This window comes from Lagopus muta, chromosome 1, assembly GCF_023343835.1.
Source record: "Lagopus muta isolate bLagMut1 chromosome 1, bLagMut1 primary, whole genome shotgun sequence".
Taxonomy (NCBI): Eukaryota; Metazoa; Chordata; class Aves; order Galliformes; family Phasianidae; genus Lagopus; species Lagopus muta.
In genome coordinates, this window is record NC_064433.1 from 54,061,858 (window position 1) to 54,085,988 (window position 24,131).

The window sequence follows — 24,131 nt, forward strand, 5'->3', positions numbered from 1 at the left end:
TAAAAGGTTTTCACTGGAAAAAAATCCCGAGATAAAAAACCAACTGTTCAAAACAACAAAATACTGCTTTTCTCTGCAGTTCTGGATTTCTTTCACTGAAATCCAAGTTTTCATGTTTGTGCAGGCTTCCCCTCAAATGTATTTTTGAAGGAACACACTTCTCAGAGTCTTTGTTATGTAACTCAGTTTTCTATTTAAAAACAAAGTTGAGATAGGGAAATCTTTTTTTTTCCAACTGTAAAATGTTGGCAGGCAGTTACTTATCGTCACTGACAAAATACTCACTTGATTGGGTCCTGTCTGAGTGCATTCTGCATTTTTATCACATCCACCATTGTTCTCCAGACAAGGGTTGATTTCTTTATGAAACAAACAGAAGCAGTTAAGAATCAATTAAACTCATTTAATTAGATATTTCAGTCTGGGTCTTGCAGTTGCCTCGGTAAACGCTAAAACACTGCCATCAGCATCTTGAAAGCTATACCTGTGGGACTGTATGGCACACAGTCTCCTCAAGTCTTTAAGTCTGCTATGGTCAGAGGAACAGGAGTGTATCAACCATTTGAGGTCAGGCTGGAGGAGCTTTGAGCACCCTGATTTAATTGTAGGTGTCTCTGTTCATTGCAAGGGAGTTGGACTAGATGGTTCTTAAGGATCCTTTCTAACACAGACCATTCTATGATTGTAACTTGCTAACGCTTGGGCTATTTGTCTAGTAGTACCAACCATGAGGTGCTGCAGACAAGCCTGTAGGGATGCCTTTGTCACTATGGTCTCTATTGTCAAGAAACTGCACTTTTGGATCATAGCAGAAGACAGATCTTCCATGCACAGGAAAGCTCACTCCTGTAATTTTCCTACTGTGATACATAAGACATTGGAATGTCTTACCCAAGCAGACTACTCCATCTCCGGTGTACCCAGCTTTGCAGACACACACTCTGTTTCCAGGTGTTGTTTTTCTACACTCTGCGTTGGCAGAACAGCCACCATTGCTGGTCTCACAGGCGTCAATAGCTGAACGGTGATGAGAACGCAGATTAAACCAATAATATACTTACATGGCTCTTCTCTTGTTAGATAAAGTGGTCTTAAACACCTAATGGGATTTGTTGACATCTTCTGAATGACTCTCATTTAAGAGATTGTGGATGTCATTTGTACCAAATATTTATTATCTCTTTTTTATTCCTCTTTATTACCTCTAACTAGGGAGGTAATGAGAAGGAAAGCAGGAGATTTGTCTGGTCTGGAAGATAAGAATTCAAATTCAGATTTGGCTTTTGATAACTTTCCAGTTTCTGATTCTGCACATTCTAATCAACCAACAAAAAAGGCCCCTTTGTACTCTTCTCCAGATTAAACAGGAGTCTGAAGGTTTTCTTTAGCTTGCCCTTTTCTGTACACAGATCAAATGGTCATCTCTTATGGACTCTAATACCATCCAGCCCTCCTGTGGCAAAAAGCACTGCTTGTTATTCAGATGGATGCTTGTGCTGTTCCTGTAGCTCTGAATGAATTAGAGGATCACAAACTGACCCTTCTTGTGACCCAGAATGCAGTGAGGGGGCTTCTTCTGAACTCGTGTGGATCAAACCAGCTCAAACACCGCTTTAGTTTTTGCCTCAAATGACCTCAAATTGCTGTTTCAGCATCTCTAACAGCCAGACTGAGGAGATTATTTTCTTGTAGTTGTTTTTGTCTGGGAATCCTGTGCAGGGGCATAAGGATGAGCTTAGAGCCTATAGGGGTGACCTACATCCCCCAGCTCTTCTTGCACTTGTGTATTTCCTATTAGGAGATTAAAATTGCTTTTGGTTGGTTTGGGTTTGGGATAGCAGTAGTTGAGGTACTGGATTAAGATTTTGCCAGCCATTGTCAGTAGACAGATATGTTTCTGTTCCCAAGAGCATTAGTATCTTAATCAGCTAGGGATTAGGTAAATAAACTGTAAAATTGTAGTAATTGCAGCCGGAAATGGTCTATCCCTTAAATCTGTATCTCCAGGCTTTTGGATGCGCACACATGATAAGCTGCTATTGCCCTTGTTGGAGGGTCTGTATGCCCTAAATAAGTTGAATTTTACCACCCCAGAAATCTGTACAAGCTCCAAAGGCTGAGGAAATAACATGGCTGTACAGTTCCCAGCAGCTGGAAGTGCTGTTGTGCCCTGAGTTGATCTCTGTTTGCTGAGCTTTGTTGGAAAAAGGAATAAAAGTCATAATCCAGGTTTCATTACCCTGCAAACAATGGGGCCTGAGTTGTGCACAGGATGTTCCCTCTCCTCTAATCTCCCTTAGCACGTTCCCTAACTTGCAGGCTCAGAACCCTTTGTTTGCTATGAATCTGCACCTGTTGCACTTTCACTCATTTCCAGCAAACTGGCAGCAATTCCTGTTTTTAAGTGGTGTGCAGGGGAGTGCTCCTCACTCAGCAGCTCCACTGTGACCACAGAACATTTCAGGCACTCTTTATAACAGGGAGGAGATGTTGTTCACTTGCCTGTGCAAAATGTCCCATTCCCTGTGAACCCAGCCGCACATTTGCAATAGGCAGTGTCATTTGACAGGAGAAGACAGCTAGAGATGTGAAAGGAGATAGGTGACATTAAAATAAATGAATATAACATTCAGGTCTTTCATACATTCCCTTTTGTGTAGAAAGAAATGTTTAACCATATATTTTGATGTAACTACAATCACAGGAATAAACTCAGCCAGACCAAGCTGTCAGAATTTGTTTTAGATGAGTCATTTCAAGTATTAAAAATGAGTGCTTTGGCCATCAGATGTCCTGTTTTCTCATGCAGGACTCCAGAAATTCATGCCCACTCAAAAGCTGCGCGTAAATTTTTGTTTGTGCTTGCATGGTATCACCTTCAGTCTGCAAGTGTGGATTTAAATTTCTTTGTCTGTTACATGGCAAGACGTGTCTCACCTCCCTCTCTTTCTAAATCCCATTTTTTTCCCCTTTTAACATGTGCATTTTGAAAATTTCAGCCTTATTACTGAATACATTGTTAACACTGTCCTTTATCTCTGGAGTAGAAAACGTGAGTTATCTGTACTGCTGAGAAATCTTCAAAAAGAACATGATAGACCATGGTTTTGTTTTACCGGAGACCCCCATTTTCTCCTCTCTCTTCCAAAAAAAAAGTACATTTCATACATACTTGGCGCTGGTATGGCATGTGTTGTTACATGCGTCATCTTTGATTTCTGCAAGGGAAAAAAGTGAAGCAGAGATCAGAGCCTTTCAGGTTGATATCCTTTGAGTTTCCCACTTTTACATGACTCTCATGCAGAGCTGGAGTCTCTGGCTCCTGTGCCAGACAACCAGCTGCTCACAAGGAATCTAGCCTTCCCTTTGGCTCAATGACTCTGTACAGATCAGTGAGTACCACTTAAATTCAGCCACAAAGAAACCGATTGTTCACACATTGCCAGCAAAAATGCTTCACCTGCTGCCATTTATCTTTATGCTGGTGAGTTTTGTGCATGATTAGTTTAATTATGTAAGCTTTCCAAAGGGACTGTAAGTTCCTGTCAGTAAGTTTCCCTCACTACTATTTCCCCCTGAAATTTAAAATAGATATTAAACGCTATTATTAATGTATTTTTACAGTTCTTCATTTTATGCAGAGTTCTGAAATAGTTATTTAATACATTTCAATTATGTCTGACTAAATATAATTTAATTTGATAGAGGAGCTGCATTAAATCAAGACAAACTGATTTATTTGCCAGTCAATTTTTATTGTATTAGTGAGATCATAATTTAATATCCAGTGTTGCACAGCTGAATCAACTTATTGAAACCCCTGAGAGTATTATCTGAGGACCAAATTCTGCTTGCTAACTTTGCTTTGCAAAATACATAGCGTTAACAAACAGGATGTTCTAGTACAGATATAGGGTGACAGGGCTAGAGAATTAGCTAAGTATGGCATTTAAGTCTCATGAGCAGCTGACTCTGTTAGTATAGTGACTAAATCTCTGAGCACAGGCCTGTGGGAAGCTGCTGGATATCTGGTAGTGCACTTGGATGCCTGACACTGGTCTCTGGTCACTTCTGCAGTTCTGACCTTTCCTAAAATGCTCACTTCTGTCCCAGAAAACAAGGAGGGCACTTACCACTCTCACATGTCACTCCCCTCCAGCCGACACTGCATTCACAGGAGCCATCCCCATCGATCCCACTGCTGCATTTCCCATGGACACATGCACACACTGTGGGGAGAGACGGGAGGAAACCAGTGTGTAGAATAAATCCAAACTCAAATCTTGCTCTGATCTTGCTCAAATCTTCCCTCTGATCCCAAATACAGGGACTGAAAATGTATTTTAATAGGAAACATCGGTGAAAAATCAGTGTTTTAGATGATCATTCATGGTGGATGCTGCTTGAAGCCCCAGAGTAGGGGTATATCTCTATGTAGGGGCTTCTCTGAAGAAGGAGATAGTGAGAAAATACAATTACTGGGAAAGATAAAGTTATGAAAAGGCCAAGAGGGCTGGCCAATTAACACATAAGCAATGTAGCTTTCAAGAGCATAGAATGGATGCAGATAGAACTAAGGAGGTTTTAGATTTCCCTTGGAGACTTCCCTTGATCAGCTAGAAACCTCATGGAAAACAGCTTACTTTTAAAACCAGACATGTAGTTAATCACAGTGACTTTGCAATACGCAACCGTCAAAATTTTCCTTCTATCCTCCACCCCTGCACCCCCTGAGAAGACCAAGAAAGATGCAGCTCAGGCCACTCAGTACCTTGATCACAGTTGCGGCCGTACTTGCCCTCGGCGCAGCTCTCACAGGCCGTGCCGACAAAGCCAGCTCCGCACTGGCAGATGCCGCTGCCATTGATGCCATCCAGGCAGATGCCGTTGCCGAAGCAAGCACTACCTGCCTTGCCGGGGCAGGGCTGGCATTGCTGTCCAAAGAAGCCAGCACAGCACTCCCTGGTCTGCAGTGTGAGAAACTGGATCAGGATAAGGGCAGTGGGGACCCTTAAACATGGCAGCAAGGAATTGTCTCTTGGATCTGATGTTGGGTGGAGGGAGCTAGAGACCTGGAGTTTAGCAGTGCTTTAGCTCTGCTGTTCGCAGCCTTGATCCCTACTGTGCTCCCCCAAGTCCCTGCTGAGACTTAGAGCCATAGAACCCTAGAATTATTAAGATTGGAAAAGACCTTTAAGATCACAAAGTCAACCTACCCCCACCATGCCCTCACAAAATCAGCAGGGGTCACCATGGGCAAGGTGGAAAGACAAGCACACAGTGACCCTTTCCAAATTGCTTCTGCACCCCACCCTTTCCTCTGCTCAGGCCATCAGCAGCCTTTGTCCCATCTCTGCTGTGTCTAGACCCCAGAGGATACAAGATACAAGAAGGTATGCTGCCAGGGACTACACATACAAGCTCCATGTGTTTAGTGACAATTACAAGGAAAGTGAAGATCATGGATGGGTGTTCCCAGTATCCCTGTGACAGGAACAGTGTACTCACAATAATGGTTTTTGCACACTTTGGCTGGCATCCGATCTGGATGGTGTACAGTCTCATGTTGTTTTCTGAGAAGATGCAGTATTTCTTCTCCCCTGCCTGAGTGAACATTGGAGAAAGAGCTGCACTTCTGAGCAGCACTGATCAGCTGCTTTCAGATGTTTTTGAAAAGATTGGGATTAATTTTTTGCATGCTGTGCAATGACTCATACATTTGTAATGGAAGCTAAGAAGTACTTACAGCAATAACGTCTTAGATAAAATGATTTTTGCTTAAGAATGTGCAGCCAAATTAATTCAGCACCCTGTGGCATTTTAAAAATGTATCTAATATTGTCTCTCCTCAAAATTGAAGTGAAACATTTTCTGAGGCCTGAGTGGCTTTTTTCTTTCTGCAATATTGTGCATTCTTCCTAACCTTCTTGAAAAACCAAGTGTCAAAGTATGTCAAAAGCAGCCATCGGTACATTATTGCCCAGATCTGGACACAGCTGGGGAAGCTTGCTCTTGGGAGAAGAAATGCCAATCTTGTACGTTTGTTAGGAAGTTGAGATAAGCGTCCAGCTACTTGCTGAAAATGAAATGTTAATGGTTTTGAGATTTACCCATGAGTGCTTTAGTTGGGCTTTGCCAACCAATTATTTTAATGGAGTGGATGGTACTTGATCTCTTTTGGAATCCTATTAGCAACACAATTAGTCTAATTAAAGATGAAAATTCTAGAGGAAAAAATGTTTATATAATCCCAACAGAGGGTCTTTCCCAGAAAAATTCGGACATCAAGAGATTTTAGATCTCCTTATGGTTGATAGGGTCCTCCTAAATATCCACAGTTCCCATACATGGGAAGTGGGCACCCACAGTCTCCAAGTTTCTGTGTGACGGGTAACTCACAGCACAGAGCCAGGATGATTTTGGTGTTCTGTACTTTGACCTGATGAGTAAGAAACCTGCTCGGGTAGCAAATATGCTCTGGGTTGTTCTCAACTCCTTCATAGTAGGGAGTTTTGCTTGGTAGAGCAACTACTGCAGTTGGAGGATTCTTCATGTGACAAAGCGCTAACTAGAAACTGGTCTTTCTGGATGAAGCTATCTTTAAGATACTCTTGATTCTGCTCCCCTGCCCAAAGGGTGGCTTAGACCCTTAGGTGGATTTATGCTGTTTCTGTAAAAAATGTATATAGAATACCAAACTAACTATGATGACTGCTGTTAAAACTGAGGCTATTACATCATAGAATCATATCACAGAATCACCAAGGTTGGAAAAGACCTACAAGATCACCCAGTCCAACCATACATTAGTCACCAATAGCTCTAACTAAACCATGTCCCTCAACACGTCATCTAAATGTTCGTTGAACAACTATATACAAAAGGAGATTGAACATATCTATGCTAAGTTTTTATAGATATATTGTAAGCATGTACAATAAAAGACTTACTATTTCTTTTGTTCCTGGGGGGCAACTTGATGGTTGTGAACAAATTCTGCACTTTTCCTTATGCAAAATGAAAGGAAAAGGAAAGCTCATTTAGATACTTTGCAATACCCTTGTAAAGTGATGTTTCCCGAACACCTCCCCACTCGAGTGCAATATGAAGTAAACCCTGACCTTGGATACAGCTTGCTTGTGCCATGAGGGTAATGGCAACTTGGTGCCACTTTACTAATGCTTGTAAATGTAAAGTGTGTAGCTGAATTTATTGGAAAATAATATTGCAAGCAAAAGCAAAGACTGTGTGAAGCCTAGCACCTGACTAAGAAAAGCTTGGAAAAAAATTGGGTGATATATACACAAATACAGGACTGTATCCCGAAGAATATAATTAGGCTACAAAAGTTCATGCCTGTTCAATTTGCTTTGGCCAAAGCACTAATCTCACTTTGTCTGCCTTGTCTAGATGATTGTGGGCTCCATCAAAAGGGAAGTACACTGCAGGTTTGCTGTCTTATCTCCACCCCTCAGGAGAAAAATCAAAATAACCTTTCTCTGCCCATGCGAGGAAACTACATCCTTCTTTAGAGGGATATAAAACCATCTGATTTTCATATATAAAAGGAACAGAAGGGGGAGAGTGCTTTACTCAGAGGGCACAAAGATTTCACGTGCATAGGCAGAGGCAATCTGTTTCTGGAATGAATACTTTACTAAAAGTATTTTCTTTTTCTCCCCACTTCCTGCTTTACTTGACAAACATCATCTGGTAGAACAGATGTATTAAAATGGTACATAATTATTTTCTGAAAATTAAAGCTTATTAACCAGCTTACTCCTGGGGTATTCTAATATTTTCTTATCCAGGCTGTCAGTACATTTTAACTGATGCAAAAATCCTTGGTAGGAATATCCTTCATAGATAATGCATGCATTCCTTACTGGCACGTAGTGTCATGCATCCTGTACATATTAGCCTGTACATTTTAGCCATGTTCTGCTGAAGATATCTTTGATGGGCTTTTGGGAATCTGTACAAACAGAACCACTTACAGTGATAATAGTATGATTAGCATCACATCTGTTCTTCTGGATTTCCAGAACTTTTCCCAATCCATGAATAATTCCTTTGTCTGTTGCAACATTTGCATAGCTTATAGGTGCGTCATTTACGAATAGCTGCAAAAGAAATGCCATCAGTTTTAAAGCAGCAGCAGAGCTCTTATCTCATTGGTAACTGAACAGTAGTGAGTGAAGGAAGGAGTGGAGCACATGGCTCACTTCTGGAAAACTGAAGGGTGCAGTCGATTTGAAGCACTTTCTTGCATCTCAGTTGATGCTTTTAAGAGTTTTACTGAACTGGAGGGCATGAGATGGATGCAACTTGTTGGAGTTACTTAGCAACAGCATCTGTCTGAGCTGCTTTTTCTACATGGGATGCAAAATATAAACACTTTGAAGAAGAAGAAGCCTGAAGCAAGTCAAGGGCTGTGTTTGCTGCCTTGTTGAGGGGCAGGACGTTTCAGGGAAGAACTTCTTGGCAACTGCTCCTTCAAGGTGGGCTTTCAGTATCACACTGCTATTCCCCTCTCCCTTCATCCCCTCCTCCACCCCACAAGCAGTTGTTTCTCCAGGAATCTGCAGAGAAAGCAGCAGGGCTGAAACTGTTTTAGTAAGGAGCTTTCCGTCCTCCCTTGTTTATGCCCATAAGGAGCTCTGTGACAGAGAAGAAGGAGGACAAAATTCCCTTCTTGTCTGTGCCACAGAATTGGGTGGGTTCCTTAATCTTTCTGTGATTGACTTTCCTACGAGTGGTGTTGAAAAGCAATTAATATTTGTTGCCAAATGCTTAAAGCTCTTAGGTCTGAAAGTGGAACAGATCTGCAGAAAATAAATTTGATGTGTTATAACAGGAGGTAGGTTTGAATAGTTCTTTGGAAGTCAGATTAATGACTACTTTAAATGCAAGCTTGTGACTGCTAGAGATGCATGTCTACCACAGTGGTTTTTAAAATGCAGTACTGAATGTAAAAAGTATAATTGAAATAAAATCCAATTGAAGATCCCTTCTAGGGTGACTTTGAATTACAGATCTGAGAGGGGCATTCCGTCTGAATGGCATACTTTGTGTTGTTAAGCCCAGAAGCTATCATGGGCTGCACAGCTCTTTTTGGCTGCTTGTAACGCATGAAACTGAATAATTGCAGACAGCAGTACCTGGTTGTTATGGAGGAAAAACCCAACATGGTAGGAGTACCCAAGCATGGTCTCCCTGTGCATGCCGTTGTGCAGCTCATTCTTCAGGAGCTTTTCATCTATCAAAATGTGATAACGGATTTGGTCCTCATCCTGCAAACACACAATTAAATTCAGGGTTCTGTAACAAAGCACAAAAAATTATTTGGGGTAACTTTTCTCAGAGTGTAAACAAGACCTATGAGAAATCCCATTGCCTATTGTCCCCATGTTCTGAACATTCATACTGCTCTTTATTCTTCTGCTCCTTCAAAAGTGTGTGAAAACATGAAGTAACCCAGTCTGCAAGATCTGTGATGTCTCCGGGCTTTGCCCGCAGGGTCTCATTTATGTATCATGTAGTAGTCAACAGCAGGGTGAGAAGTCATTCTTAACATAACCTTGCTTCCTGAGAGGCCAAGAAATGGGATCTCTTCACTGTGCTGATCTCTTCTCTGAGACAAAGTTCTCTGGAGGTGTTTTATAAAGAGGATATGAAATTAGGGAGCATGGAAAAAAAATGGAATAAACTTACTAGTAAGCAGTGAAAATGAAAAGGACTTCTGTTTGTGTGTAACACAAATCCAACAAGATTGATGTTTTAAAGCTATGTATGTGTTTCTCAGAGATTTATTATAGATGCTTAGAGTGATGTGGAAATGATGACATTGAAATTAATTAAAACAGAGATCAAAACTCACTTGAGATGATTTACACTGATAATGCATGATTTCTTCTGGTGAGGAAGCAATCAGGATTCTGTTATGGGACAACTGGCAGGATTCTGTTATGGGACAACTGCTCAGCATTTAATGTCTCGGGATGAGTCATTTGAATGTTGTGCCCTTCAGCTTCCATGCTGAAAATGGGGACTATGGAAGCAGAGATAGAGTGCAGCAGAGTAAGTATGTTTCAGCTAAAGCATGATGCTGGCATAAGAATAAAGGGATATGAGCTAGCCAGAAGTATGCTGTCAAAATACTATGAACTGGCTCTGAGAGGGAGGCCTGAAACTGTCAGAGGAGGTGGGATAACCACATCCACTCTAGTCTAGGGAGCCAGTGACTGAGTAGGGCCTGGGCCTAGTATAAGGTTGCTGGCACAGGGCAATGGTAATGGGGTTTGCCAGATGAATTTTTTCTAGCCAGGAAATATTCAGGTATTTTTCTTAACTCTGGAACTGGCCAGAGGTGCTTAAATGTCGGTATTACAGCATTACAGTTTGCAGGAAGTGGTGTGGGATGGTGTTCCAGCAGGAGTGATGGGGACGAATGTCTGGATAGCTGTAAGAAGGAGTCAAATTATTTTGTGATGAGGTCGCTAGTGACGACAGGAGATTGGACTTGTTCACCTAGGAAAGCCATTTCAGTGGTATTCCTGGTCATTCCTGTTCTGATCTCCCTTGAGGGACATTGGAGAAAGTCTAGTCCAATACTTTGATTTTTAGAGTTGTTTTAATCCAGAGAAAGCCAAAACCCAGAACAAATAGTTAATTTCTGTCAAGCCAGGAAAATATATGGATCCACTCCTCCTCATCTCTGCTGGTGGTAATAACAAACTTACTAGTTTCTTGGAAAATGAATACCTCTTCCTATTTCTGTATCCTTTCAATCCATCCACTTGAAACTGAAATGAGACCCTCAGTTGTTAAGACATACCCTGTGAGTAATACATACCAGAGTAGCAACCTTTTTATCCCTCAGGTAATTTTCTATGGCACCATTATTTGGGGCAAACACTGTGTATGTGTTTGCAGCTTCTATTTCATTTGCCAGGCCGTATTGCTGTTGCAAAATACATAAAAAACACAAATCACTATGGGATGATCACTGATACTCTGATACCAGTTCAAATTCAAGCTCCTATCTTTAAAAAGTTGTGAAAACTTACAATAATGTAGCCCCTGAAAATGGAGTAGTCGGGCATTTGCTCAAGACGGGCCAGTAGCCTCGGCATGATGGTGCTTCGCAGGGGGGTCAGAACCTAGAAAGAAAGTAGGTGCTTTAAAGTTTTAATACAAAAGTGTATCCCACCTGTGCAAATGCTGTGGTTGCAGCTGCAAGGAGCAGATGCAGGAGCAGATGTTCTTCTGCTCAAATAATTTATTTGCAAGAGCCATTGACTACATTCTGTTGGATTGTGGTTGCAGAGGAATGAACCCTCTCTGCTTGGCCACGTACCTTATCAATAACATGTATGATCCCATTTGTGGATGCGATGTCACCAGTCACAATGTGAGCACCCTCAACAGTGAGGTTCTGAAAGCACAAGAGGAGAAAAGGAAGGGTTTGGCACCATGGTGGCAATGGTTTCCTGGTGGTTTGTGCTGTGGGTTTTCACAGCTTCATAGACTCTGGCCTGAGGTTCTACCATGGCTCTGCTTTGCACCAATCTGGCTCTGATGTTGAATTCTCTTCTGAAAACCATAACCCAGGGACTTTGTGCTGCACCCACCTGCTGACCAGCAAAGCCACGTGGTTATATTTGTTTGGCCATTTGGGGCAGGGGGGCTTGCCCCACCTGAGTCAGGGTGAGCTCCTTTCTGTACCTCCACTGTCACACACTGCTGTGTCTTTGCGTCCCTCAGGAACAACATGCTTTTTTTCTCAACGTGGAGAACTCTTTCCTCCTGTAACAGGACTGATGTGCTTAAACGTGTCATAGGTATGTCTAGAAAATACTTCTCTTCAGAACATGGAGTACTATATAAAAAGGCTGAGGATGAAGGGCTGTCAGTGGTAACTACTTACCTTTAAAAACACCTCTGTGTGATCTGAGACTATTGAGTTGCACATGCAGATATTTGCATGACATCACTTCTTCTTCCTATGTTTCCAGTTTCCTAAAATAAGTTATTGGGTTTCCCTGATGTGTTTCGTCTTAAATTAGTTCACAGACTAGGTTGCACTTCTGTTTTACTACAAGACATTAGGAATAAATAATACTGCTGATGAATTTCAGCTGGGACAATTTGTGGGGAAAATCACATTAGTGTTTTGCCAAGAGGGCCCCATATAATTGATCTATTCCTTTAACTTTATGGCATAGTCTTTTTCAAACTACAGGTGCATAATATCTATCTGGTTTTTAACGTGAGCATGCTGTCAGCAGAGATGTCAGGGTCTTATGTTTGGTACCGCAGTGGTTTGCAGGTCATCTCACCCCATTTTCTTTAGATAAGTGTAGGAAGTTGCTCTGTAGGGATGTTGGCAGCATATCAGAAGATGATAAATTCTGGAAATCGGCAAAGCTGAAAGCTCCTGTCAGTAGATGATACCTAAAAGAAATGAACTGGATTTTAAAGTTTTGCATTTTCTCAGGTTTTTTTCTTTCTTTTTTTTTTTTTTCTTCTCTCCCCCTCCACCCCCAAATACATTTATTTTGTCTAAAACTGTGGTTTAAAGCAGAAATGGTTTGTACAATGCCTAGTTCAGCTATGTTTTGATCTTAGCTTAGCCTTTAAACATTTCTGGCATGATACAAATAATGTCTCTGTTTTCAGTGGAGCTGCTACAGAGATTTATAGTACTGTAACTAGAAGTAAAATACTATGTGCCTCCCTTAAAAATATCATAGCTGTCTTGCTGTGGGGACTTCATATCAAAGACTTGTTTGGAATGAAAAGCAATTCACAGAAAAACAAAACCATCACGTACTTCAGTAGGGTTGGGATATTACTCTTTGACATCCAAAAATCTTTTTCATCTTCATCCATGTTTTCAATTGCTTGAAGAGAAGGCACGAGGACAGTTAGATTTGAGGTGGTGGACAACACTGAGTTTAACTGAGCATCCTGCATGAAAATAAGAAAGGTAAAAGAATTAATCCTAATTACGACATATAAATAGCTGCCACTGACTTACTAGCAAGGTGGGGTGTGTGACGTGCTTTGTGACTGGCCTGAGGAGGGAAAACTATTAAACTGAGCAATGACTTGAACAGAAGTACTTAGAGCTGAACAAAAATAGTAAATGAGTATCTATATTTTACAGAATAGATTGACAGCATTTAAAGGGCAACAAAAAAGTTCAGGTCAGAATTGATATTTTTTATCATGAAACACGTGAGAGAAGTCATATCACCTCCCACCAAAGCTGCCCTGTCTTTTGGGTTCTATTTTACGTTCCTAAATGTTAAAAAAGAAAATCAGTGGGCTAAGTTCTGCTAGTCACTCATAACTGCAGTAACCTGCTCTTGCGGAATGCTCCTGCCTACTTAATAGATAGGAGGTTTGTGATCTGTAAAGCAGGAAATCCATGTAATGCAATGTTCACATTTGGAATTGACTGGATTTGGAATTGACTGGGATTTTTCAAGATGTACAACAGTGCACACCAGCACTTCCATGGGTTTTTCTGCTCTGACAGCCATGATTTTAGCTGGGGGATGTAGGCTTTGTAGTATGCATCATCCCCTATATGTTCATATCTACCTTAAAGTCAAAGCAAATCTTCACTGGAGAGTATTTTTCCACCTGTTTATATTGATTGATTGGTTGGTTGGTTGATTGACTGAGTGATTTTTGTGGGGTAGAAAAAGGAGAGCTGAAGATTTGAATGGAGTATGATCTATCTGAATATATGGTTCTCCAAACTTTTCGCAAGTTGCCATTTTTGATACTGCAAAACTTGAGGGAGCCATATGAACTCATTATGTGAACTCATGTGAACTCACATATTCTACCTTTCATATTGTGGCTAGTATGCTGCCTGGCTTATCTTGGATAATCCTTCAATACTCTTACTGGTTTTTAAGTCAAGAAGGGAATCAGTTCCCTTAAATAGCTGGGAATTTTGTCTCTGTTAAGATCATCTTTCTTTCTAGCCATCACCAATGTCTCCTTCCAAATATTTAAGTATAAAAATAGCAACAGGCTTCCTTTTCTCAACCTTCTTGACCAGCAAGAAAAATCTTTGGTTATGAAACGTGGTAAACATCACATTCCTGTTCAAGTATGAAGTTAAAAACCACACAGATGGATGTACCTCCCTGTCTTGCTCATGTTTTTAGCTACTATTATTTACTGTAGTTTAAAGAGTAGCAGGAATTTCCGCACTTCTGTTTCAGGAAATGATGTCTGCTCCCTGGGAAAAAATTCTTTTTTTTTTTTTTTTCCCTGCTTCATTATCTAAAGAGCACGTTAGCAGGTGAGCAGCCTCTCCTATTATGCTTGTTTCTTTAATTTCATTAGTTTTGCTCCCTTTAGAGCTGCTGGTGCTGCAATCTGAGCCCAGGTTCAGGCAGGTAACAGATCTAAATCAGCCATACCGGCCTTACTTTCAAGTAGTTCCCTAAGCTTCCTTTTGCAATTGCATATTTTAATGGTCCCCAAACTGTCAAACTTTGAAAAGCATGAAAGCAGCTAATATGCCATGACTGCTGATTCAAGTGCCACTCATCAGCATATCACTGTTCCTTTCATGTGTCCATACACTTGCTACACACTTCTTATGTTTTAAACTCTGTAGAAGAACTGTTTTTGATCTTACTTGTACCAATGCTCATTTCATTGGGTAGGGTCTCTAATATTATTGCTGCTCTAGTAATAGTTGATACATAAGGAAATAAGAAGTTGCCAGTGTTAATCAACCTATCTAGAACTTCTTTTTTATAAAATTTAAGTTGATAATCTTTCCCTGATCTAAAGCCAAACACATTAATACACTTCATTTCCTGCACTGAAGTCAAGCCTGGCTGGAGACAAAATTTTTTCCTTAGTGCTTGATGTAGCAGCAATACAATGATCAGCCATATAGTAATGTTTTCCTGGCACTAGGCTCAGTGAGAATGAGAGCAGTAAGGCATTGCCTGTCTCTCTACTTGTTTGTAGTTAAATTGCATGAGGAAAGATGAGAGGATCTCCCTGGGGCATACTCAGGCTCTGCGTGTACCCTGGTGCTACAGGGTAGGCCATGGCCTAGGTAGACCCTGCCTCAGAAAGCAGGCTTGTAACTAACTCTTCTACTCGTGGAGCTTTCTTGCCTGCTTGAATTTGGGACCAGGAACTGGTTTTCAGAGAGAAATCGAGAATCGGATGATCAGTATGGCTGTTGACTAGTGGGAGAAATACTCCAATTTCTTTAAATAGCTGAAGTCTCTACAGCATGAGACAATATTGAATATTGCTTTGGGGTTTTCATTTCTAAAGGCTAAAAGACTTACGGTTTTCTGTGGACTTGAACATACTAAAATATCAACCATAAAGTTGATAAAGTACTTACATTAATCCATTGGTTAAATGCTGTTGCCTCTGATAGAGTAGATAACTCCTGATTGAAAACAGAGAGAACAATGATTATGTAATCTTTAACAAGCTAAATACTAAATACTCTTGCTGTAGCTTGTGGAGTAACCCACTGTGTGTGGCCTTTCTACTACACCTCACATGTAATTCTGCTTTTATTCTGCCACAATTCTTGGAACAGATGTAGATGATGGTATAAGCAAGGATGGGAGATAGTGCCAGGAGGCATGTAAGATTGCTGCCAATGGCTCAGACAGCTGACACTTTCATTTTTCCTACAATGTTAAAAGCACATTTATTTTTCCAATTTACTTGTTTGGATTTTATTTGTCTGTCAGTCTGCATGGTTTGAGTAATGTGATAAATTGACCATCTCGATTGAGATAGCTCAAGGCAGAATTTTGATAGAGCTGAGAGCCTGCCATTCCCAGCTGGGATATGAGTGCTTAGCATATGTGAAATTAGGACTGCTTAGAATATATGAAGTTAGGACTCTGAGGCTGGCACTTTATAATTTGTCTTAAAGAAATACACTTATATCCATTAGGCCTCTTTCCAAGATACGTTTTTGAACAGAACAGATAATTTCTGTATCAGACATGAGTCTCCAGCAGAAACACTCTGCAGTCAGCACTGTTGGGCATCACATTTTTCTAACTATTTATAATGACTTTGCTGTCTGGTTAAGATCCAGTATAATAAATGTGCAGTAGGTCCTGTGCTTGGAGATGATAAACATCTTACTTACATCTGCAGCATTTCCATAGCATATTCTGCCATCTCCTTCATAGCCCTTGGGGCACACACACTCCCAGCCATACGAAGGCTCAAGCTGACAAGTTGCCTTTACACCAGAAAGAGAGAGAGAGAAAGACTGTCAAATACTCAGAAGGCTACTCCAGAGCAAGGATGGCCTGTCAACCCTTCCCAATATACATACATATATAGACATTATCTCAGCAAAGTATTTCTGTTCCATCTTCCATGAGCCTCCTTACCTTCCCATAAGATAAACTCCACCAATTGAGGGCACTAATTCCCTTGTTGTACTAAATTCATGAAACTAAACCCTTTCTTACTTCCTCCAAATACTGAGCCCTGGTTCTTCATCTGATTAACATATATCCATCCTCTAGTTTTCTCTGCTTTTTACTTTATCTCTTTCCCAGTGTTCTCTCTGCAAAGCTTGCAGGTCCATTGAACATACACAGTTACTTGTAAAACTGATAGATGTCCAGTTAGAGATGTGTGACTCAGGTAAATGTCTCAAAAAACTATTGCATCCAGATTGTAGTTGCTGATAGAGAAGCAGAAGGCATTCACTCCAGAGAGTGCCTTCCATGAAGGTGGAAATGGGAGCAGCCCAATGCACATACTATACTGACGTAACTTGTGTAGTGTTTTTGGTGGCAGTATCACTGCTTGGACTGAAAAGCTCTACTTAATCTTGAGCAAAAATTGCAGGTTTGAAAAAGCAAGGAAATTCTATGGTGTGCACAGAAGGTGAGGTGTGATACATATCTGAACACTCTGTTCAAAGAATGACTTATTACTCACCAGATGATGGCATTTTCCATTTTGTTCCAGGCATGAGTTTATGGGTGTGCATTCAATTCCATTCCCTCTAAATCCATCTTTACACTTGCAGTCATTCTGTTGTTTCAATAAAACACGGCAATATATTATAATGATTAAAACTGTGTACATACTCTAGACGTTGGCAGATAAGTCTGTCCATGTTCCTGCATAGCTCCAGTGACTTCAGTGGAATGTGACTGACTAATACCTCCAGTAGACCTTGATACTAGACACCTAATGTACTTTACAGTATTTGCTCCTGGAGAAATAACACAAGCAAAAAATGGAATAGGAGCTGTGGGAGGCTGCTTTGTGTGGAAATGGGCATGTGGCCTGGAGGGAAAGGAGAGCCTGGGGATGAATGAGGGCAGGAAGTGCCAGCAGAACAAAACAAGTGAAAACTGGTGCAGAATGTGAGAAGAATGTGAGGTCTTACCTGACCAGGCCCAATGTATATGCATGTGGCATTTTCATGGCATCCAGACATGGAAGGCAGTAGGCAGTTGTTGATGGCTGAGCAGTCCCATCCGTCGCCTGTCCATCCTGGCTGACAAGCACACACGTGCCCTCCTGAGCCTGTTTGAATGCACTCAGCCTGAGAAGGGAGCAAAGGACAGAAAAAATAATCTCCATTTGTGCAGGCAAGGGCATGCAAACGTGGTAGGGAGCAGCTCAGCCAAGGAGGCTCGCTCACCCCTGCTGGCAGCAGGACCATGCTGTAATCTTTTGGGTAAAATTGGCACTGGGTGCAGAGAAGTAGGCTCTTGGCTGCGGCAGTAGAAACTATGGAGCATCAAATCCTCCTTAATCCACAAAACTGCTGTCAGGGGCAAAAAGAAAAGCTCACACTAACATCCAAGCAACATCCAACCCTGGACCAGCAAGGGAAATAAAATTCCCTGTGTGTTAATGTCTCTGAGGTCAGACCTTAGGCCCACATACCGGGATGGGCAAATGCCACCTGTGGGGGACAACTATTCACACAGACTTCTGAATAGCTCCTGTGAGAGAGGCTAATAGTTGAAGATCTTTAATTCCTTACTTGGGTATGTTCTACTTTAAGACTTTCTTGTAGCTGCCTCTGAATGGAAGGAAAATTCCTTTTTATCCTAACTTTGTTTCCACCAGAGCTATGTTGCTGCTGCTTGGCTGGAACATCTCATGGCTTACCTTGGCTATGGACAGTTAAGTGGCATTCACCTTTAGGTCTAAGCAATAATAATATCCCTGTCAGAGAAAGACCTTGAAACTGAAGTGAAAATTGTGATGCTTCTTTTGGAAATATTTCAGCCAAACCTTGCTCATTACTTTGCTTGTTGCCTGCTTTTTTGTGGTGCTAGGCTCAGAGGAAAAGCCTATACTTACATGTATATTGCAGCCACCTGAATTTAAACTAGCACAGGGATCGACTCTGCTGCAGGTCATGCCATCTCCCTCATAGCCAGACTTGCAAACACAGCTATAGAGACAAGAGGAGAGGAAAATCACTGAATGTGTTAGGGATGCTGTAAAATTAAGGAAATGTTTTCTACTCTAATATGTTATTTATAGGCAACTTAAAGACAATTTAAAACTGGTCACCTTGGATTCATGATGCAAAAAGTGCATGTTGTTTTATTTCCACACCCTCCCTCTCTCTCATTCCCCTCTCCCTCTTTTCCCCCCTTGAGAATACATGACTGGTTTAATACAAACCAGGGGTCTGTTCTCATGTATGAAATTGAGAGTGAAATTAATTCAGTGCTAATGTGATCTTGGCAAAGGTAAGGTAATACTTCTAAATTGATGTTTTTTCTTTCACTGACACAGAAGATAGCTTTCTATTTGAAGTGCATACAAGACCAAGAGCTCCTTTGTTTCCCTGGTCCCTCCCTCTCCAAGAGGGAGGAATTTCTGAAGCACAGTTATGCAGTATCCAGCATTCTGCTTACTGCAATGACTCATTACTAGTGCAATGAAGCAAGAAGCAAACTTGCTGCATGTGATGGTCAAGGTGGGCATAAGCAAGCAAAGATAACTGTCTGTAGGAACAGTTTTATGACCAGTTCAGTCATGGACTCATAGTGCTACAGCATCTGAATTGTATCTGGGCTGACTTCATTGAGTTATTTATCCCCAAACTGCAATAGGAGTTCCATAGTTTTTCAGTAAGGCTCAAACTGCTAGTTCACTAAGGGAAGGTCAGAAATAAAGAGCCCTTGTAGGGCATTGTTAGAAGGAGGGCAGCCTTCTAACAATGGTCAGATCCATAAACATTATCTGATCAGTCTTTAAGATATTGTATGGGATAAGGAACTTACAGCTCTTAATTCTTACCAGGAAGTGGAAATGGATATGGTCTGTGCTTCACTTATTTGCTGCATAGCAGTAGTTTAGTGGCTGATGTTTGTGTGCTGCTACAAGGTGTGGCTTTGATCAAGAAAGTGGGAAAGTGCTGCATCATATTCAATATTAATTAGATGGAAATTGCTGACTTACCTCACTGCACCATCACTAAGCTGACAGTCTGCATGCTCATGGCAGAGCTGCAGAGAGGGCTCGCAGGGAACAACTGCCTTATCACAGAATTTCCCAATGTATCCATTTCTGCATGATCCAGGAAGACAGATTCCATCACTGTCTATTCGGTTATCACACTTCCCATAAATGCAGAGGCACTCTACCAGAGATAAAACACAATGTGCAATTCCGTAGTGGCAAAAGACATCTGTCCTTGTACAGCATATGAATCAATTGCTCTTTTATTCTTGTATCTAATCTTTCATATTTTTCTCTTTTTATTGGAGGGACTTATTTTCTTATCATTTCCATGTCTTTTCAGGTATCTTTCACAGATAACTTTTTAAAATCTATTGTAGGGCACTTATCTATCAGTGAAATTTAAAGTATTTCAGGCAGCAAAGTACTGTGCTCTGGGTTATTAAGGCAAAAGTTTTTTAATTGCACAACTTCTGATGCAGTTCCAACAATGTATGAGGCCTTCAAATACCGTGTCTGCAGTCCTACAAATTTCACAGTCTAGAATCAGCTGGGCCAATGCACAAATCAGCAGCACAGACCTAGCCACACTGCTATGACTGCACTGATCAGTGCTGATGGGAGGCACATCAGTATGTCCAATGAGCCTGATAGGTAACGCTTCTGCAATCCCAAGTAGCAATTAGTGAAGCCAACCCCTGGCCAGGGTTGGAGCTTAGGCAATTTCAGCTTTTCTTACAGAATTTGTCTTTCAGTTTTTGTCCACGTACCTCTGGATCTTAATAAGCCATGGCTGATGAAAGGCAGGCTGTTTCACAGCAAAAAGACTAGAAAAGCATTATAAAGTTGGGGAATATATTTATATTTCATGACACCTATTCTATAGACTTTCAAATAAGTTGCACCAGGGGAGATTCAAGTTGGATATTAGGAACAATTTCTTCTCAGAAAGAGCGGTGCTGCAGTGGCACAGGCTGCCCAGGGAGGTGGTGGAATCACCATCCCTGGAGGTGGTCTAGAACTGTGTGGATGTGGCACTGAGGAACATGGTTAGTGGGCATGGTGGGGATGGGCTGGTGGTTGGACAAGGTGATCTTAGAGGTCTTTTCCAACTTTAATGATTCTATTCAATGCAGTATAGTTTGACATAGCAAGATTAAATTTTTCAGTGTACTGAAGATGACTGCTAACGCTATAAACTGTTTAGTAGATAAGAAATTATTCAATAGGGATGATTATTAGGCAGACCTAACTACAATCTCTTCATAGATTTAGTTGTTCTTGGATTGCATACATTCGTCACTGTAGACAGATTCTGTTCTAAGTGTAGGCAACAGCAGAACAGCAATGAATAGAAAAGATCTTCATTTCAATTACTCGTGTGAGGGAGACAGAAAAGAAAGAAATAATAAATTAATATCAAGTGAGATATGACACAGAAAACCCAGTTAAGCCAGTGAGAAGATTTTCTCTAAATTTAGGCTAGGCTTAAATTTATTCCTTTAAAATAAGAAATGAACCTGACTCAGGGACATCCATCTCATCTGCTATGCAGATTGTTTATGAAGCATTTAGCACCTGCCTTAGTGTATAATAGAATATATTAGGATATAAACGACTTTATACTAGAGTATAAAGGGAAAATCCCATTCTCTCCCAGTATGGAAAGTACTGGGAGTAACTGCTGGAGTTCATGCAGAAGGCAACAAGAATGATCCAAAGGACGGAACCTCCCCTATCAGGACAGGCTGAGAGAGCTGGGGCTGTTCAGCCTGGAGAAGAGAATGCTCCAAGGAGACATGAGGGCAGCCTTTCAGTATCTAAAGGGAAGCAGTAATAAAGAAGGGGACAGATTCCTTATCAGGGTCTGTTGGATTAGGACAAGTGGAATAAGTTTCAAACTACAAGAGAGGAGATTTAGACTTGATATGAGGTAGAAGTTTTTTACAATGAGTGTGGTGAGGCACTGGAACATGTTGCCCAGAGATGTGGTAGAAGCCCCATCCCTGGAGATGTCCAAGGTCAGATTGGAGGGGCTCTGAGCACCCTGATCTAGCTGTGAGTGACCCTGTCTATTGCAGGAGATTTGGACTAGATGGCCTTTAAGGGTTCCTTCCAACTAAACAAGTCTATGATTCTTGGGCATAAGAAGTGTGGCTGTACTTACTTTTGTCACACTGAGGTCCATATTTGTCAGGGTCTGAGCAGAACTGGCAGAGAGAGCCTTGAAATGCTTCAGCACAAATGCAGGTCCCATTTCCCTCCAGGCCATCCATGCACTGCAATAAGGAAGAAAGGGGATTTCTATGTATAAATTGAAATCAATCATTCTCTCTCCTCTGAAAAGAGATTATAGACCTATTCATGCCTTGTTTTTGAGAAGCAATTAGAAAGATCCTCATCTTTAATGAAAAACATCTTCTAATGCAAAAATTTTTCTTGTGCTTATAATCACGCTGCTGCTGTTCTGTACTTTCTTCCACAGTTTTAAAATAAGAATAGAGATCTGTTACTCCCCTGCAGTGTGCAGAGTAAAAGCCTCAGAGGAAGTCATTTAACCCCAGCTTTTCCTCTGTACTGGGACCAGGCAAATCTGCAGTTCAAGTGATTAAGAGGAGACAGATTCATTTTCCCTCCTCTTTTTAACGGACCCCTCAATTCATGGCCATCACTGGACTGTGCAGATCTTACAGAACCAAATAATCCTGTAATACAGAAATTATTCTTGGGCTTTTGGGACACACTCCATCCTCCCCAAAACTGAAAGAGAGCAGGATGGGGTTGGAGGTTCTGCTTACCTGTCCATTTCCTGAGCAGGGTTTGGAGAAACCTCCTGGGCATGGACTGCAGCTGGGGCCGAAGAAGCCTCTGCAACACTTAGGTTTCTGCAAAATTAAGCAAATAGTTCTGTCTGCCATCTGAATGAATGGTTAAACCTGAGTGAGACAGATGGAGCCAGAGTAACCCAGTATTTACAGGGATCTGTATAAGGGAAGGCACCAGCCCCTTACACCAGCACCTAACTCAGAGTTCTGGAAGCCAGGAAAGGTATAAGTGCCTCCCAAGAGGCCAAAGGCTTCTGTGAGGACTACAAGCAGAGCAAGCAGACTGTGACTTTGGATTGTTCATCATTCATTATTTCTGAATATTGCGTGAAGTCTTGTGGCAGGGACAGCTGGGTCCAGGGGATCCACACTGTGCTGTTCTTTGTGGGTGTAGATGAAAGGGGCCATCACAGTGTTTGGGCAAGGAGCCCAGTTAGCGTGAGATTGTTGTTGTCAATAACACATGACAGCTGAAAAGCCTTGTTGGAAGTACTAGTGTATGCATGAGTTGTACAGAGGAGTTATTGCAGGTAGGGGAATCGATACTGGCAAAAAATTGCCTGGTATTTTGCTCTCATCCACCTGTAGAAGGTTTGATATGGAAAGTGCATGGACATCTATCAGCATGTGTATCTCAACCCTGAAGGATAGATCACGATGCGCAAGACAACCCTTTGGAAAACTCCTGTGTACATTTAATCTTAAGGAACTGTAACTGTGTACCTTTATTGTTATGTTGCAGTATCTAGTACAGCCAGTTTTTGGATAGGCTGGGCCTTCAATAATGCATGTCCGCTTTGAGAAAGGCTGAAAAACACACAAAATGGAAGCATTAGTATTTATGACCAATGTACAGTGTTGTGGTGCAGTCTTAATACTGGAACACAGTTTAATCAGATAACAAAGCATCTTGCCGAGAAGTCACATATTTTCATTTTTTTTTTTTTAATGATTCATCATCATGATTTTTCTTAATTTTGCCTGTGGTTATTACTGAATATGGCATATAGGACTAACTACCAGTGGATATTTATAACATGGGGAAGAAAATTTCTGCAGATAGTTACTTCTGGGATGCTTAATCAAAAGGAAATTTTTAACAGATCTGTGGTCTAATTTAAATGCATCCCTCCTCTATTTTTCATTTACGAACTCCCAAAGCATAATCACAGTAATTCTAATTCCTCACCTCTCTCTCTCACCAAACTCTATCCTAAATAGATCTTTGCCTGAGAGAAGAGTCATAACTGCTATGAAATGTGAGGGATCTTGATACAGCAAATAAAGTAACACTAAAATTACCTCTTTAATTGCTGCCAAAAATAGACTAATCTCCTGCCTACATTTATATTTTTATGCAGTTTTCTGTAATACTATCTGGGTTCTTTTTCTTGCTGTATTGGAAAAGCAACAAACAACATATGGGGATGTATACATTTTGTATCTTGGGGAATGTGTCAGGAAACATCACTTACAATTGGTTTTGAATCCGGTGGACAGGGAGACAATGCATGTGAGAAACAACTTGCACAGACACCCTAGATGGAGACAGTTAGGATTACCGTTTGGAAAGGCATTATACCAACTACAAAGACACAAAATGCTGGGCAATTGTAAAATTGGCTCTGTTTTTTTCCTTCCTTGTTCCTTCCTCTTTTTCATCTTCAATTTTCTGTCTTCCACTCCCTTCTAAAGACCTGGCAGCTTCCTAAACAAAAGGCAACTGTGGGAAAAAGCTAGCTGGTGTCCTTTGTTTGACCTCACATAATGCATTAATGAAGACTGTCTAAGGGTCTGGTGCAGTCTACACTTAAGGATTTTTTATTT

General features: G+C 41.1%; 1 protein-coding gene across 2 annotated transcripts in view; it reads right to left on the minus strand.

The window, feature by feature from the left end:
- STAB2 (stabilin 2) overlaps positions 1-24,131 on the minus strand; it is a 78,387-nt gene that overhangs the window by 23,380 nt on the left and 30,876 nt on the right. The window contains exons 19-43 of one of the 2 annotated variants that reach the window (XM_048948836.1): positions 23,780-23,842; positions 23,028-23,111; positions 22,278-22,364; positions 21,647-21,758; positions 19,480-19,660; positions 18,367-18,460; positions 17,438-17,596; positions 16,981-17,076; positions 16,172-16,267; positions 15,401-15,448; positions 12,836-12,972; positions 12,342-12,456; positions 11,360-11,437; positions 11,070-11,162; positions 10,856-10,963; positions 9,162-9,293; positions 7,998-8,123; positions 6,951-7,007; positions 5,509-5,604; positions 4,772-4,967; positions 4,134-4,229; positions 3,173-3,218; positions 2,503-2,579; positions 892-1,017; positions 286-359 (exon numbers count right to left, since the gene is read on the minus strand). In XM_048948836.1, coding sequence (XP_048804793.1) covers positions 286-359; positions 892-1,017; positions 2,503-2,579; positions 3,173-3,218; positions 4,134-4,229; positions 4,772-4,967; positions 5,509-5,604; positions 6,951-7,007; positions 7,998-8,123; positions 9,162-9,293; positions 10,856-10,963; positions 11,070-11,162; positions 11,360-11,437; positions 12,342-12,456; positions 12,836-12,972; positions 15,401-15,448; positions 16,172-16,267; positions 16,981-17,076; positions 17,438-17,596; positions 18,367-18,460; positions 19,480-19,660; positions 21,647-21,758; positions 22,278-22,364; positions 23,028-23,111; positions 23,780-23,842 — 2,577 coding nt within the window. The remainder of the gene's footprint in view (positions 1-285; positions 360-891; positions 1,018-2,502; positions 2,580-3,172; positions 3,219-4,133; positions 4,230-4,771; positions 4,968-5,508; positions 5,605-6,950; positions 7,008-7,997; positions 8,124-9,161; positions 9,294-10,855; positions 10,964-11,069; positions 11,163-11,359; positions 11,438-12,341; positions 12,457-12,835; positions 12,973-15,400; positions 15,449-16,171; positions 16,268-16,980; positions 17,077-17,437; positions 17,597-18,366; positions 18,461-19,479; positions 19,661-21,646; positions 21,759-22,277; positions 22,365-23,027; positions 23,112-23,779; positions 23,843-24,131) is intronic. The other variant, XM_048948846.1, reaches the window with a different exon arrangement.